Source organism: Stegodyphus dumicola, chromosome 10, assembly GCF_044657685.1.
Source record: "Stegodyphus dumicola isolate Sdum_Otavi_A_Nest chromosome 10, ASM4465768v1".
Lineage (NCBI taxonomy): Eukaryota > Metazoa > Arthropoda > Arachnida > Araneae > Eresidae > Stegodyphus > Stegodyphus dumicola.
Window position 1 is genome coordinate 4,140,630 of NC_140777.1, and position 17,603 is coordinate 4,158,232.

General features: G+C 34.2%; 1 protein-coding gene across 1 annotated transcript in view; it reads right to left on the minus strand.

Annotated features, from left to right (window-relative positions):
* Positions 1–17,603, minus strand: part of LOC118191887 (uncharacterized) — a 90,270-nt gene that overhangs the window by 47,712 nt on the left and 24,955 nt on the right. Inside the window, exons 3-5 of the mRNA XM_085826082.1 lie at positions 8,823–8,918; positions 2,176–2,349; positions 145–173 (exon numbers count right to left, since the gene is read on the minus strand). Coding sequence (XP_085682208.1) covers positions 145–173; positions 2,176–2,349; positions 8,823–8,907 — 288 coding nt within the window. The 5' untranslated portion in view covers positions 8,908–8,918. The remainder of the gene's footprint in view (positions 1–144; positions 174–2,175; positions 2,350–8,822; positions 8,919–17,603) is intronic.

The following is a 17,603-nucleotide window of genomic DNA, read 5'->3' on the forward strand; positions in this document are numbered from 1 at the left end:
ATTTAGAATTATTTGGAATAAGCTTTTTTCAGATCGGGCATTAGGCCCACATTCAATTTATGTTTGAGACCACTGCCCTTAGATAACAACATGCACAGAAAACAAATTGATAATGTAGATAAGTTTAATTATAATTATACAAACCTCATCTGTCATCATTCCCTCCTGGATTTCTACAAAAGAAAAGAATTAATATATTATCTGAAATTTAAAAAAAAAAAAAAAAAAAGATATATGTACTGAGATATGTACTGGAAGGCCACGGATTTATTTAAATATCAATGGGAAGAGTAATTCGTCACATACAAAATTCAAAGTTTATATACATATATATATATATATAAAACAGTAAACACTTTGATTATGGTAAGGGTTTTTGTTTAAAGGAATGACGACTGCTGCTTTAAAGAATTAGTTATCAATATGATTTGTTATTTCAAAGTGGACAGATAAATGAGAAAATGGCAGTTATATTCTTGGAGACTAACTGAAGAATATATTATCAATATTACTGTGACTTAAAAACCAATTACAAACATGATACATTTTTTTGGGGGGGAGAAGAAGAGTTGGATAAACAAAGAAGGCCTTGTATTGTGAAAAGGCACACAATAGTCATTCTCTATGTTAGAATATACACCATACAGTGCGTAAAATTCCAATAAACAGAAACATAATTTAAATATCATATTCTAACTTCTAAATCAGCAGTTCCCAATCGATGTTCCACATTTACTTCCCAGTGACTCTTCAAGACTAACAATTTTAGCATGCACAAATGCTGCAGGAATGCACAAGTGTAAACTTTTCGTAATCGGGGGAAAATACAGGCATCCAGAATTTAGAGGAGTAAAGATTTTCCCCCATTATATATTGTGCAAATAAAAGAGCATGGATGACACAAGCATTAATAAATGACTGGTTTGAAAATCATTTTGCACCCAATGCTCGTCAATATTTGAATTCGGTTGGTTTGCCTGATGACACAAAAATTCTCCTGATTGTAGACAACAGTTTATCTCATACTTTACTTAAAGTTTAGTACAAGGTAATGTATTGTTACGAAGTGTCCAGGCACGGTATGATAGCTTCCCAACAAGGCAGGTATAGGGTTGCCACATTTGTCGAACAAATTGGCGATATGCCACAGATGGATGGAGAAGCTTCTGGAACGAATTCTTACTGGTTTAGCCCAGAATGTTCTCCAACACAAGCCAAAAGCTGTATGAGCCCTGCTGGTACGTGGAGACTCAGTTGGTCCATGCAGAGTTAGCATCTCGTCTAGCGAGCTGACAGTCAGTGAGCTCGCGAGTGTCTTAAAGTCCAGAGCCCTAAATGAAGGGGCTCTGCCACTTCTTTTCTCCAAGAGAAGCCCCAATTTCAACAGAAAAATTTTATTTTAAAAATAATTATGCCATAAAAAACCATTCTAACTTCTGAATGCAAGCCTCTCTTTACTTTGGACACAGCTTCAGGGTTCGTACACATTTCTGCACATGGAAATTAAGTACTTTTAAGGACCATTAATGAAAAAAATTAAGGACCTATCAGCCAATAGGAGCTAAAAAATAGGAGCTAGGATGCATTCTTATTAAACATAATTTTAAAACAAATTTGAGAATGAAATCCACATTATAAAGTTTACAAATAGCATTAAATATTTTACATGTATAATTGTTGGACATATTTGAAAGAAGACTGGGGACATTTCATTTACATTTTATTAATGGCTTTATGCTGATTTTTTCTTTTATGTCTCATTTTGCCATGTACTTACTCAGTCTAGAGGTTTAGTAAATAGCAGGTAAATTTTATGTCAAATGGCATAGGTTAAAATTAGAAATAAAATCATAATCAGCATGATTTGTAACAGAAGATTAGCTGCTGCTTGCCAGGAGAGAAACCTGTTAATCAGGAAAAACCTGAAAGCCTGTTGTAGGCACGGCTGGCAAGTTTTGAAAGTTAAGTTGTGCTTCGTCTGTCTGAAGCATACAATGAGAGTTTAGCAAGTACTTTATTATGAAACTGCAAAATATAAAATCCACTTGATGTTTAAAGAAAATTAATAGTTTCAGATAACTCAAACTTTCATGATTACAGTGCGTAGCACGAGTGTTCCACACCAAACAAGACTGAGTACTCTTTTATCAGATTCTCAAACAGAAATATGCTAACCTGCTTCTTCTTCGAACACCTCTTCTTCGAGCGTGTCTTCTTCCCACGCGACTTCCTCCGGCGTGCGTTCTTCTTGCGCACCTTCCTCCTGTGCGTCTTCCCCCTGTGCACCTTCCTCCTGCGCGACCATTTCCACCTCTCTGGTGTCCTGCACCAGAGGTGGCATGCAGGTCTCTATAAATGAAAAAATTAGCCATCATTAATTATAATAGCAAAAATTTGAAACTAAATGTGGCATGGATATATACTTGTAATTAAAACAAGATAATTACAAATTTCTTGATATAAAAGCAAGTTTTTTTTTTAACTGTGTGCACTAATAATAATGCATTATTTCCCCAAAATATTTCTCAGACTATAAAGATCTAATTGGAAAATAAGCCCCAGCATCATTTTCTTCGATTCTCAAACTAAAAGCCAGGGCTCAATGAAATTTTAAAGCTACTCCATGAAAGGAAAGTTAAAGGTGAAAGAAAGCTGATAGGCAAATATGCATCAACCACACATCAGCATAATTAAGATCCTATTAATTGCCGAAAATTATTGATAAAATTCATAATTCTTTCTTGATAGAAAGCTATATCGTGTAGTAAGAAAGAAATCATAAAATAAGAGGAAAATATATGAAAATTATTTAATATATTTTACAAACCAATTACCGTATTTGATGGCATATAAGACGCACCCTTATTTAGACAGCCACACACAAGGAAAAAACGTTTCAATAGCGTGGTTTCTTTTAGTTCTCACGTTTTGTAAAAGCCAAATAAAAAATTATTGAATGCAATTAATTACCTTCACGTATAAGACGCAGGTAACTTTTTCGAGACCAAATTTAGGAAAAAAACAGCATCTTATATGCCGTCAAATACGGTATATTATTTTAGATTAAATATTTTTAAAAACTGCATCAGTAGATTAGACCACAGCCATCACATTAAGTAATATCGAACTTTATGTGCGGTAAGAATCTGTGCTTCTTGAAACATGCTTATAAAATTAAAAATAACAGCAGCACAAAGAATGATAAAAACATAAATCTAATAACAATCTTTTTAAAAAAACTTCTGTTCCCTCTAATTATCTTAGATATTTACATGCAGTTGTTTGTATTATGAATATGTTGTATGATGTATATTATGTAAAATGTAAGGAGTTCAATGAAGATCTTTCTTCAAGAAAGGGTTGAGGCAAGAAATGAGTTGGCATTACTTGCTACAAGCCCAAGGGCAAAAGCACTCGTGCCCATGACCAACTTTATACTTTGCGAATTTCAACATTTCTATAACCTACAAACCTATCACCTTCGCTTTTCAACAGCATTTAGACAAAGCCTCTCCCAGACAAGCAAGACAATCGAGTTATATTGCTCAATTTTCAACAAATATTTGCTTTGTCAATGCAGAAGGAAGTGTTGTTGCAGATGCTCTTTCCAGAATTAATACCGTCTCCAACTGATTACGCAACTACTGCAGAATTTTAAGATAATGAAGAGTTAACAAGTTTAAGAAACAACTGGAGGCTGAGAATGGTTCAGATTTCCATTCAGGCACTGTACTGACAAAATGATTTACTGAGATGTCTCTACCAACAGTAACCGCCCATACATCCCCTCAAACTTTCGCAGACAAATATTTTCTTCTATTCCTACCCTATCTCATACAGGGATTAGAAGCACAAGAAAATTAATCATGAAAAGATTCATGTGGCCAAATTTCAATAAAGATTGTCAGTTATGGTGTAGGGAACGCATGGAATGCCAATGATATAAGGTTCAAAGACATACAAAGTTAGCTCTTAAGGACTTCAACATTCCACCTGAATGTGTTTTCAACACGTTCACATTGGTTTTGTTGGATTTTTACCTTCATGTCAAGGTTTCATACATTTACTAACGATGACTGATAGTTTATCAAGATCAGTTGAAGCTCTTCCTATGGCAGATCAATTAGCGGAAACAAATTGCAAAGGGGATGATCTCAACCCGGATTTCTTGTTTTGGAATACCACAGCATATTACTTCTCATCAAGGATGTCAGTTTGGAAGTCAACTCTTCTCATCTTTGAGCAAATACTTCAGTTTACAAAAATCCAAAACAGCCGCATACCATCCCACAATCGTATGGATTAAATGGGCGACAACTCAAGATTGTATGGACTAATTGGGTTTGAAAATGTCATTTACAACAAAGCACAATCTTGGGTAGACAATATTGTTTTACAATCTTGGGTAGACACTTTACCCTTGGTTCTTCTGGGATTATGCTCTGCACTGAAAGAAGATACAGGATACTCTTCAGCAGAGTTTCTTTGTTCAAGTCCCCTCTGTTTACTCGAAGAATTCATCACCACGATCCCTAATGTCACACACTCAGAGTTAGTGCAAAGTATTATCCGTAACATGAAATAGTACAAAGTATAATCTGTAACATGAAATCTTCTCCAAAGACTACCCATGGATATACAAGCGTATTCATCTCAAAATGCATTTTGAATTGCTACATTTTCGTCTACAATAACACGGTCACTTCATCTTTGCAACCAGTTTATCTTTGGCCTTATGTTGTCAAACAGCAGTGACGTAGCGAGCCTAACTGGTGCCCGGGGCAAAATATCTTTTTGGCTTCCCCCAAAAAAATCACAGTTAAAACATAGCTAGCATTTGATAATGAAATAGTAAGGAGTATTTGAAGTGCTACACTTTGGTTTGGAAAAACATTTTCTTCATAGATCTGAAGTGGAGTTTTAGGTTCAGTTTCTTTTCTACTGCGGAATAACACCTTGCAGACATTCACTGCTCAAAAGAATTATGGGACATTGCGAGTTTGGTATTAAATAACCATGTAATCGACAACCTTTTTAACAAAAGGAAATAGAAGAGATTATAAAGGAAAATTATAATGTTTACAAAGTTGGGAATATGCAAATTTAGTCTGTAACGTCGGAAACTAAGCATTTTAGATAAGGAGCGACCAGTAGCATTCCTTTTTAGTAGGAAACTAAAAACAATCAGCATGTATTGAATGCTTTGAAGCAGTGAATATATGATCTCTCAGCAAGATGACTTAGTTGAATCAGTAACCAGGAAGACCATCAGTTGTTTCCAGAATAGTCAAACGCAATCCATTTCAGCGGAAGCCTTACGACTTTCCCAAAATGTCAATTCCAGATTATGGAATCAGTTTTTGGAAACTGGATATGTTTGAGAAATTCGGGACAAGGTCATGTTATTGTTTTAAAATAAAAAAATGCGAGTTATACATGCATTTCATTTTTAAAAAAAAGAAAAATATATCTCTTAGAGAAATAAAGTGGTCAGAAAGAATGTTTTGTATATGGAAATATTTGGTTGATGGACTGCAAACATTTTATTACACATTTTATCAGATAAATCAAGAAAATAAGTAATTAATTATATTGCAATAATTATTCATTTTAAATATATTTTCCAGAAATTGATCGAAATAAAAACTGAAATTTTCTGGAAAATCTTGTTTGGAGACCATTTGGCGCCCCTCTGCGAGCAGCGCCCGGGGCGTCATACACCCCCTTGCCCCCCTTCACTACGCCACTGACACCACTAAATATTTTGGGATTGAAATTAATGGAACCGTTAAAAGAATTTCAGTTGATATGCTGAAAAACCATGTTTTACCATAAAAGACAATGATGAGCAGCCTCTTGAAACCCACAGACATATGGATTATCCAGATCCGCCCACACAGTGCAAATCTCCGTGTCAATCACAACCATACCACAAGCAGTGGAAGGACCATCAGGTTTTCACCCCATTTAAAGGATTATGTCTCCTAATCATTTTCACTGGGAAGGAAATGTGTAGTGTCCTCTATGTTTCCTCTTCTTATCTTTAATGTCTGTACATTTTAATTTTCATAAGATGACAACATAAGATTGTTGCCCAGTAACAACTGGTAGATTATGTGATTTGATTAGATGAAAAAATAAACGACTTGTGTTCTTTTTCTGAAGTCATCGAATTTTATCCATTTAAAAGAGTTAAAAGTTTATTACAGGTAATCTATCTTTGCAATGAAGTCCTAAAACAAGAAGGCTAAAATCGACACGTGATACCTGTTCCATACTTTCCTGTTGCATTTTTGTTATTGTGCATTTATTATGTTAATAATCCATTAGATGTAAAATCTGGCAAATGGAAAAAATAATAAGTTTAGTCTGTGGTAATTGGTAACTGATATATTCCACTACATGAAGAATGCTTCCTCACAAAATGTGCTCACTGTAACACTGAACAAACCAATAATATCCACATAGTGACAGACAGTCGATCATCAATATATACGATTAAAAATTCAAGCACCACCTCAGGAGTTGCAGAAAAAATAAAAGATACCATCACCTCCAGTAACAAAATCTTTATCATCACCTGGACAAGAGGGCACAGCAATTGTGAAGGCAATGAGAGAGCCGATTTCCTCGCCAAAGCAAGCCACAATGGAACAGCTTGGAGATGAAATAAACATGCTACGGCCACAATCGGCCCTAAAATAGAAATTAAAACAGCCTGCTTAACAGAATGGAAACTATAATGGTCACAAGGAATAACAGGCAGATGTACGCACAGCCTTCTATGACAGATAGACGAGAATGGTACCATATCCAATTTTTACCTGTCACAGTATTATCTCCGGCCACAGCCCCTTCCCCACATATTTTAGCGAAAGAAATCCCTCAACATCAGATGTGTCTGTATGTGGGAAGAGGGGTGATCCAAATCATTACCTTCTACAATGCCCACTAACATCAACTCATCATGTACACACCTCAATCAATCAGGAGTAGAATTCCAAAGGTTCAATTAAACATTGACATTCCTATAACATTAAAGCACTAATTGACAAGCTACGTCAACATGGTCTAGAGCTGTGCCAGCCCCCCCAAAAAATAAATCAAACAAGATGCACAACATTACTCAATGTGGCTCAATGCCCCAGTTTCTCAAGTTTCCACGGATCCATTGCTTCACAAACGATGCAAAGCAATGGATAATATCAATAATATCAAAAATCAGTAATCCACTGCTTCATGTGACATAGTACTCAGAATCCCACTGATACCATGTTCCACCAATTCAAAGAATAGTGTCCCGGCCAATGTTTCAGTGATTATCATGATTATGAACTCAAAGTATTACTAATGGTGACTAACTGCTCAGCACCACTCAGTGATTCGGTGTTTGAGTGATTAAGTGAATACAAACTCAGTTTCATCAGAGGTGACATTCATCAATGCATTATTTCCACAGCACTTCTCCATATAAGGAGTGCCTTCAATAATAATAAAAGCACAAAAATAGCATACCCATCACCAGAGACAGTGAACTATTTACTACTAATATGAACTCAATATCATCTAAATACAAATTACCATAAATATTATATTAACACAGTGCAACAATTACGAAATCATGAATAATTTTTTATACTTGTGAGCTGCTAAGTGCACTCAATATAATCCAAAACTGTGAGCTGCTAAGTGCACTCAATATAATCCAAAACTGTGAGCTGCTAAGTGCACTCAATATAATCCAAAACTGTGAGCTGCTAAGTGCACTCAATATAATCCAAAACCGTGAGCTGCTAAGTGCACTCAATATAATCCAAAAGCCAATGTAAAAACACTGCAATACCACTACAACCACTAACCAACGTAAATATGACTTAAGTCCACTATAATCAATCAATAATGTATGCAATCCAGCTCCAATGTAAAACTTCAAGTACAGCAATGTTACATCTATTCAATGTATTCATAGATGTAATAATATACTAAAAATGTAGCCTTTTTATAAGATCTTAAATTAATGCCTGAAAAGGCACTTGTGTTCCCCACAGAGGGAACAGTTCTCTAGAAAGGTTAATGCATGGGAGGTCTATACCATTTTTGTCAATGGCGAAGTCGTGGTGCCCCCCCCCCCGTACTTGTTCCTGTCTTACTGAGCTAAAATGATGAAATCCCCAAAGCAAAAACCACAATACTATCAAAGTGTTTGCGGAGATGCACGTATTCTTGTGAGGTTAGTGTGTTAACCTTTTGACAGTCATCCAATGAGTTACCTACATTCTAGTTATGCATAGTAGTAGGCAAAAACTTGCAACACAAATTTGCGACTGACAGATATGCATGCTGAGGAAGAAATAATTGCTTAATCTTACAGCTATGGAAGGTTTAATAAATAGGCTTATTTTAAATCTTAATTTAATTGTGCTTATATGGTCAAAGGACACAATACGTCATCTCAATCTTCTTCCGTTTTTTACAGTTCTATGAATTAGCATGTAAAGTAATGTACAACTGGACACATAAAAACGAAGTGCATAGTTTCAGAATTATCACCATTACATGATTTTAACATAATTGAAAGGACTCTTACAAAATGATACAATTTGAATATTTTTGTTGATTACCTGGTTCTTTCATTAATTTTGCATTCTGAAAGTAGGTTATTGTATTTAAATGCTGTAAACCTTTAACTGTTTAACATACCTATTTTATTTATTCCTTTTTTACAAACAATACACTCAAAAATTAATATACATTGCTTTTGAAGATATCATTTACAATTTTTATTTTTGTCTTTTTAATTATCATATCACAAATATGCTAACCTGCTTCCTGTGCACGTTCCTCTTCCTCTCGCTCCCTGCGCTCTTCCTCCTCTCGCTCCCTGGCGAGCTGTCGGAGCTTTATCATGATATTGCTCCCTATAAATGAAAATTTATTCATCACCATTAACAACAAAAATTTTAACTAAATGTGTCATGAATATATAGTTGTAATTAAAACAAGATAATTACAAACTTCTTAATGTAAAAGCAGCAGTTATTTTGGGGGGAGGCGTTAGCCCAGAAGGGCTATTAATTTCATTTTGGCATTTTGTGTTGAAAACTGTTGAAAAAATGTTGGTTTACTTTTCAAACTGCTGCCACCAAATATTAAAGACTTATACTATATTAAAAAAATTATAAAGAATCTGCATAAATGGATGCATGTTTCTCGCATTGTGATAAAACGACGGTAACTAGAGCTATCAAATTTCGAATAACGGACGTTTCCATCTGTATATGGGCATCTGGAAGGCCAAATTTGGAATTTTTTTAATTATCCATTTCATATTTTGTAAATTGTACATGCTTAAAATGTAGGTAAATTGTTAATGCTATTTAGCCCAAAAAGGGTTATCAGTCTCGAAATGAGATTTTGTGGCGATTCACTATAAATGACGTATCGTGCTTCATATTGTTGCTACCAAATATTTTCACCCTGTCTCATTATTAAATATTGAAGAGTCTACATGTATGTATGCATATTCCTTGCATTGCCAAAAATATCGACGGTATTTACAGCCATCAAATTTTGAATAACCTAGTCCTCCACCCAAATGTGTACACCTGGAAGTCGGAATTTAGAATTTATTCAACTGTTTTTATTTCATATTTTATAAGCGTTTAATGAATTTTTAATTAACTATGTCAACAATTTGAATACGAACAGTGGAAACGCTGTTCAAATCAAAGCATTTTTATTTTTATCTGCAGACTGTTGTCAAAGTGGAGGACCTTTATCTTTCAATTTTAACTTCGAAACTCGGTTCAACGAAAGCAGTGTGTTGCTTCTGCCTCAAATAGAATACTTTTATCTTCCACTTGCTAGCATATTGCCATTCATTTAAGTCTAAAATACTTTCAAATTTCATCTAGACATTTATTGAGTAATAAAAAAGCAATTTAAAAACAATAAACACGGTTACGAATACATTTTTCTACTTTTTATGATACTGATTTATAGCAACATGCATTAAAATCATGAGATGTCTAATTAGAAATATTCATTAGAAGAAAATTAGAAATTTTATTATACATTTCTAACAAATTTTTGATTAAAAAAACTCAGGGATTTCAAAGCAAGTAATGGCAACACTGTATGGCAAAAAAAAATTATCTCCAGCATGTGAGACTGCATATCGGTAATTCTAAAGATATGCTCATTTTAAAATTATTTTGGGATATTGCTGTTGAACTCAAATTTATGGTTTAAGTGCAAAGAACATGATATTTAATAAATAAAGGTAACCACAAAACATTAAAAAAAAAGCCTCTTTGGGCATAATGTAAAATCTGAGTGTACACTAATAATGCTTTATTAGTGTACACTCAGATAATGCTTTATTCACCCAAAATATTTCTCAAAAATAAGCCCCAGCATAATTTTACATGATTCTCAAACTAAAAGCCAGGGCTTGATGAAATTTTAAAGGCAGTCAATGGAAGGAAAGTCAGCTGGCTCCGGTGCTTCTTAGTTTTGGGAATAAATCCTAATTCTAGCCAAAGCGCACCGGAGCTCTAAATAAGAAGGCTTTGGCACTTCTTTAATGTAACGGAACAGCAATTTCAGTAGAAATTAGATCTTGAAAACTTACAGAAATAAAATTATATTAAAAATCGATTCTAACTTCTGAATGCATAATTCTCTTTTCTTGGGAAATGAGCTCTTGGATGGAGGTCGAGATTTTTAAGGAAAGAGAAGCCCCCCATCTACATGTTAAGGGGTTATTCTCCAGAAAGTACAATTAATTTCTGAGAGCAGGTAAATTTTTCGTTCCTACGCTAGTGTCTTCCTGCAGAAAAGAGCACATGCAGACTTTTGGAATCATGTAATGAAATGATGAAAATTTTCACTTGTTACTTTTTTTTTTTTTTTTCCCAACTAACCTTCGGATTCAGTGAAAGTTTGTTCTCCTGTCATATTCTGCTTGACAGCTAGAATTATATTCAGAGGAAATCATAGTCAGAAAATGTTGGACACTTCTCTTTTTTTTAATACCTACAGGTCATCCATTAAAATTTTCTCCATATTCTATTGCTGGTTATAACATTCTCTATACTTTCATTGGTGACGCTTTAACCTTTTTAACACTTTTTATTAGTGTGCTGGAACAAGATGGTCTTCATTTCTATTAACCTTTGCAGTAGTACATTATATTCAGAGCTTAAATTAAACTGGAGACCAGTACAGCTAATTCTTATTTTTTGTGCAAAATTGTAATTCCAGCCGAAGCCCCCAAATAAGTCAAGGTCCAGTACTTTATTTTAATATTTAATTATTCACCATTTATTTAATAACTTATTATGTTTTATGTCTTTATATTTTATTAAATTTTAATATTAATATTTATTTACTCTAATCATTAATTATTCAATTTTAGTAATTAATTATTAATTACTTTCTACCCATTTTATTTATTTACTTGATTTTGTTTTTTCCTGACAGTCTTCCATAGGGCTCCGGTACTTCTAATTTTAGAAATTAAGCCTTGAGGAAAGTTAAAGGTCAAAGGAAGCCGATAGACAAATATGCATCGCATTGGCAACACACCAGCATAATTAAGGTCCTACTAAATACCGAAAATTATTGATAAAATTCCTAACTGTTTCTTGATATAAAGCTATATTGTTTAGTAAGAAAGAAATCATAAAATAAGAGGAAAAATATACAAACATTATTTAACACTAGAACGGAGGTAGGGGTCATTTTGACCCCTGAACACTTTTGACCATTGATTACGTTTGCTTTATTGGAAGAAATCATTTGGAATTTTTTTACTTTTCCTAAATAGATAACAAATATTTGTAAAACAAATTTCAGCATTCTAGGTTTGTTAGTTTTTGAAATAATGGCACGTATTCCTAGAACGGCGGACAGGAGTCATTTTGACCCCTTTACTTTTATCCCTCTTTCTGCTGGAGGCATTGTCAAATAACCTGTGAAAAACATTCACTGATAAGGATTTTTCAATTGCATTCATACTATCTCCCAGAGGGATAAAAACCTGGGTGGTCTCACTACTTTCTAATGTCTACATAAGTTGTTGTTCCTTTATTTGCAATTATCTATTTGTTAAGAAAATACTGCAAGGAAGGTAGATGCAGTCTTTTTCATGCTTACTTTTTTTTTCCCCAGAAATAGTTTATTTTATAGATGTATTTTACTTACTGCAGATGATAACAGTTAGGACAGATGTTTTCTTGGTAATCCCAAATCAGTATTTCAGTACATATGAATTCTGTCAAGTTCATTATCACCTTTCCCCTTTCCTTTACGCTGTGAGAATCATATGCTAAAATATATTCCCTATCGTTTTCTGATAGTCTGATATTTTTCTACTTTTTCAACTTTTACAAAATATTTTTAATAAGCGGAAAAGAGGTCTTAAGGATGAAGAAATTAAAAAATTGTTGCAGGAGCTATCTGAAAATGAGTCTGACAGAGGTGAAATTGATAATTTTTCTGTAGAAACTGAAGATGAATTCCAGACACAAACTATTAGTGAAGCCGAGGACAGTGAAGTAAACGAAGAAGAACTCAGCAGAAATAAACAAGCAAAAACGGATCACGGTATTTGCAAAACTGTTTTTACAGCTCCTGATAGCACTATATGGAATGATATAATTCCCAAAATACAGTCTTTGGCCGTGTTTCTACATATAATGTTCTAAAAGAAATAGCAAGACTAACATCTTTTGCAAAGAGTCGTGTTTCTGAGGACAAATTTCAAGCTTTTTATTGATGATGATATCTTGCTGCATAGGAAGAAATGTACAGAATCCGAAGCTCATCGGCAACTTGGAAATAAAGATTGGAAGTTATCTCCGGCTGAGTAAGATGCTTTTGTAACTATATTGTATGTTCGAGGAGTAATAGGAGCAAAGGGCTTAGATTTATATTCCTTAGGGTCCGAAGCGTGGGGAATGCCATTTTGCAAAGAAACTATATCAAGAGGTAGATTCAAAGAAATAAACTGATTTTTAAGGTTCGATGAAAAGACAACAAGATCTGCTCGATTACAGACTGATAAATTTGCTTTTGCATCAGACATGTGGAACAAATTTATTGAAAACTGCAAAACGTGCTACCGAGCAGGACAAATATTACAGTTGATGAACAATTATTCCCATCTATAGCTAGGTGTAGATTTACACAAAATATGCCTAATAAACCATACAAATTTGGAATAAAATTTTGGTTACCTGTCGATGTTAATACTAAATACCTCTTGAATGGATTTCCTTATCTAGGAAAAAATTAAACAGCAAATCCTCAATTACGTTTGTCTGAAAATGTTGTCATAAAATTAATGTCACATCTAAACAAAGGGAGGAATATTACCACGGATAATTATTTCACTAGCATTAAATTAGCAGAAATGCTAAAATAAAAAAATACAACTATGGTCTGCACAATGAAAAAGAATAGAAGAGAAATTCCTATATCTTTGAAAATATGTGTAGTAATCTTTATTCATCGACAATAGTGTAACATGATAATATCACATTTATCATCTATGAAGGCAAAAGAAACAAAAGCGTTTTTCTACTGAACTCATTACATTCTACTGTAAAAACTGAAGACAGTCTCAAGAAGTTGCCCGATTCAATAGCATTTCACAACGCAACCAAGTATTGTGTGGATATTCATGATCAGATATACCGAAAATATTCAGTTAATTTGGCTTTTAGACGATGGCCTGTACATAACATTTCAATATTTTGGATCATGCAGCTTTGAACACCTGGATAATTTATAAAAGTGTAACAGGAAACACCATTAAATGGAGAAATTTTCTACTGAAATTAGGAGTAAAGTTAAGAGTGGTACATATGGCTTCAAAACTCCCAAAGATGCTTCTTGAGTCTTCAGAAGAAACACATAAAAAGAAAATAGATATAAAGAGAAAAAAGTGTCAAGTACAGACATGCAATGGAAACAAATCTCAAGAATATTGTGCATCTTGTTCCAAAGTTGTGTGTGGAAAATGCACTGGAAAAATTGTTAAAAATTATTTTTGTATCAACTGCATTAATTTTTAATACGTATGTGTAATCTCTAATATTTTAAATATTAAATAAAATTGAAATGAAATGATTTAATATTCCATTCAGCTGCATTTATAATGATATAACTGAAACATCAGAGAACATTTCTCATTTCTGCATTTACAGAGTGAATCATCCTCTGAGTAAGTACATAAAAAATATTATTATATAAATTGTGTTTTATTTTAGAAAACCTTAGTTTTAACTTGTGAAATCATTTATTTGAAATCAATTCTTATATCAAATTACTGAGTTATTTGAGTAATTGTAATATGATCCAATTGATCGCCATATACTCAATACATTTACAGTATTTTAAAAAGTCAATAAATTACCTTGTGATATTAAATATAAATTATGAAATACATATAAAGGACGTATTTGTGCCAATGTATGACATTTAAAATTGTTTTACCATTGTTATTTTAGTACTTTCATCAAAGGGTCAAAATGACCCCTTACCACCGTTCCAGTAGGTAAGATTTTCCTGCCATTCTAGTGTTAATATATGTTACAGATCAATTATATTTAAATGTATTCATCTCTATACAATAACTGCAATATACAATGGAAGACTTAAGCCTCTCATTTACTATAGAAAACATGTTGAATATTTTAGAACGATAAAATTTAGAAAAATCAAATATTTGAAAAAGTTGCATCAGTAGATTAAACCACAGCCATCACATTAAGCAATATCGAACTTTATGTGCAGTAAGAATCTGCGTTTTGGGAAATTTCTTTATGTTTATAAAATTAAAAATAACAACACAAAAATAATAAAAGCATAAATCTAATAACTTTTTTTTAAGCTTCTGTTCCTATAAATCTAATTATCTTAGTCATTTACATGCAATTGTTTGTATTATGATTATTGTGCAAAATGTTCAATGAAAAAAATCTTTCTTCTAAAAAGGACTGAGGCAACAAATGGATTGGCAATACTTGCTGTAAGCTCAGGGGCAGAGGAGCTCGTGCCCACGGCCAATTTGCAAAGAAACTGCATCCACCTTATTGGAAGTTGGTTGCACTAGGTTCCAGTGGCCTTACGAAGGTCAATTTAAACTATGAAGAATGCAATCTTCACCAGGATTTTGAGATGTCCAGGTGAAGATCCTTATCTTAACAGTTGTCAACTTGCACAGAGGTGCCAGCATCATTACGAAATCGCTGGGATGCTAAGGCATAAAAATACACCTCTTCTATGATAGAGTAAAGAATCAGATGCAGCAAACATGAAACTGTAATGAGTTAATAAGGAATGTTAAGTTTTAATATACATTGACCATTATTTTATTTTTTGGGGTATAATTAAATTTCTTTATTCCGGAAATTTGATTTCTGTTGCATGAATCTTTTAATTACGATTCATGTTTCAAGCTCGAGCTGCAAGCAACTTAAATCTGCAAGTGATAACATGCACCTTGGAATAATGGGCTGGAAGCTGCTGTCTTACGACAACCCCCTGGTTTATTTCAAATGCATGGAATCTTAGTTCATACTTTTGGTAGCAGTTCAAAACTCACTAGTCCATGGTATCAGGTCCAGAAGGTCAGCCTTTGTGGGAATCGAGAGAATTTACTGCATAAAATGAAAATAAAAAAAATCATCGTTTCAATCTTTATTACTTTTCTGCAAGGCGTAACAGTATGGCTCACAAATATGTTGAGGAAGTCTTTGATTTAACCTAGGCATGAGATGATGAGGAGGAAGAAGCAAACACTGTATGCATGGTTTATATATGGTTTCAGAAGGGTAACACTCTGTTCCATCATGAGAGAACTCTCCAACAATGCCATATGCCTGAAACTGGTCAAGGACGAAGATTAGCTAGTGGCAGTAACCATATCTCAGCCTACAGCCTGTGACTCATCCCTGCCCACAGACCTAACAGTGCGAAGGAATGGTTTGTTTCATGCAATTTGTAAAAGCCAGGACACGAGAGGAAATGAATGCACCATTCCCCTGAAGAACTCAGCGGAGCACGCAAACAGATCTATCATATCTGCTTTGGAGTTGGAGTGGCAGTCCTCCATGGCCATACCTATGAAAGGCTTTCAATACCAAAGAGGTCTGCGGCTAAAGAGTTAATCGAACTGTTCATGTCACTTTCCATCACAAAAGCTCCGAGTCGATATTATACTCCACGTTTCAGCACTGATCAGAACACCCAAAGACGGGAGGTGGCCATCTCCCAGGGTGGAGGTTGCCAGATGATGAGAAGCCACATTTTAGAGCACTTCAGATTTCTGCAGTGAGTGGCGGCAAAAATGGACTTTTTATCATGGGCCATATCAATGGAGTTCCTTCCAAAATGGTGATAGATACAGGAGCAAATGTTACCATCATTCGGAAATATTTAGTTCAATAATTTAAAAATGAACTCATTTGGACACCATTCTGTATTTTTGGATACATCCTGATCCTCATTTAGAAGCTTTCCTATTATGTGGCATCTGGTGATAAAATACACATAGATGGGAAGTTAAATGTAAACATCATGTGCTGCCTACTATCACATTATACTCAGACTGGAGTTTCTAAGGAAATACAATTTTTCCTTTCTCTTTAAAAATAACAAATTGCATTCAGCCTTTGAGGACATAACTATCCATCATCAGAAGAAATCATCCTGCTTTATTCGGTCACAAGAAAAATTACAACATCAGCATTGGCTAATTGAGACCCATAAAGTGACATAAAGTCAGGAAAATCCACCTAGAAAATGGCAAAATTAAACCCATAATTGACTTAAATGGAGTCTTCAAACACAAAATCTACCTGAAAGAAAACTGCGATCTACAGTCCTAGAACAAAACAATATTGAGACTCATTCCATAGTCAAAACAGTGTCTTGTACCAGAAATACAAATCAGATGATGGAAAGGCTTTCCCATGGCAGCTGATACACCAAGATCAGTGAATGTCCTTAAAGAACTGAATAACAGTCCTACAGGAGGTCACTTCGGAATAATGAAGACCTTGAAGAGAGTTCATGAGCACTTCTGCTGAAGTAATGCAAAGGATCACATGCAAATGTGATTCCAATCTTGTGACATCTGAGTGAATCAGAACAGAAGAAACATAGTCGAGGCAAGCTGCACTGTTACAATGTAGTTGTTGAGATACAAGTACATCCTTGAATATATCACCTTTGGCATTTCGGGACCTCTGCCACAAACTTCTGATACCAACAAAGACATCCTCGTTGCCATTGATTACTTCATTAAGTGGACTGAAGCATACCCTATTCCTGATCAAGAGACTGTCGCAGTAGCAGAGGTAATGATACAATACTGGATTTCCAGGTTCGGAGTGCCTCTTCAATTACATTTCAATCAAGAAAGAAATTTTGCTTCGGCCGTAATTAAAGAACTCTGCAAGCTACTTAGTATTGGCAAAATTCAAACTACACCTTTACATCCCCAGTCAGACGGCACGATAGAGAAATTTAATTGAACCATGCTTAATAACCTCTGGTTTGGTGGTTTCAAAAAACCAACAGGACTGGGACAA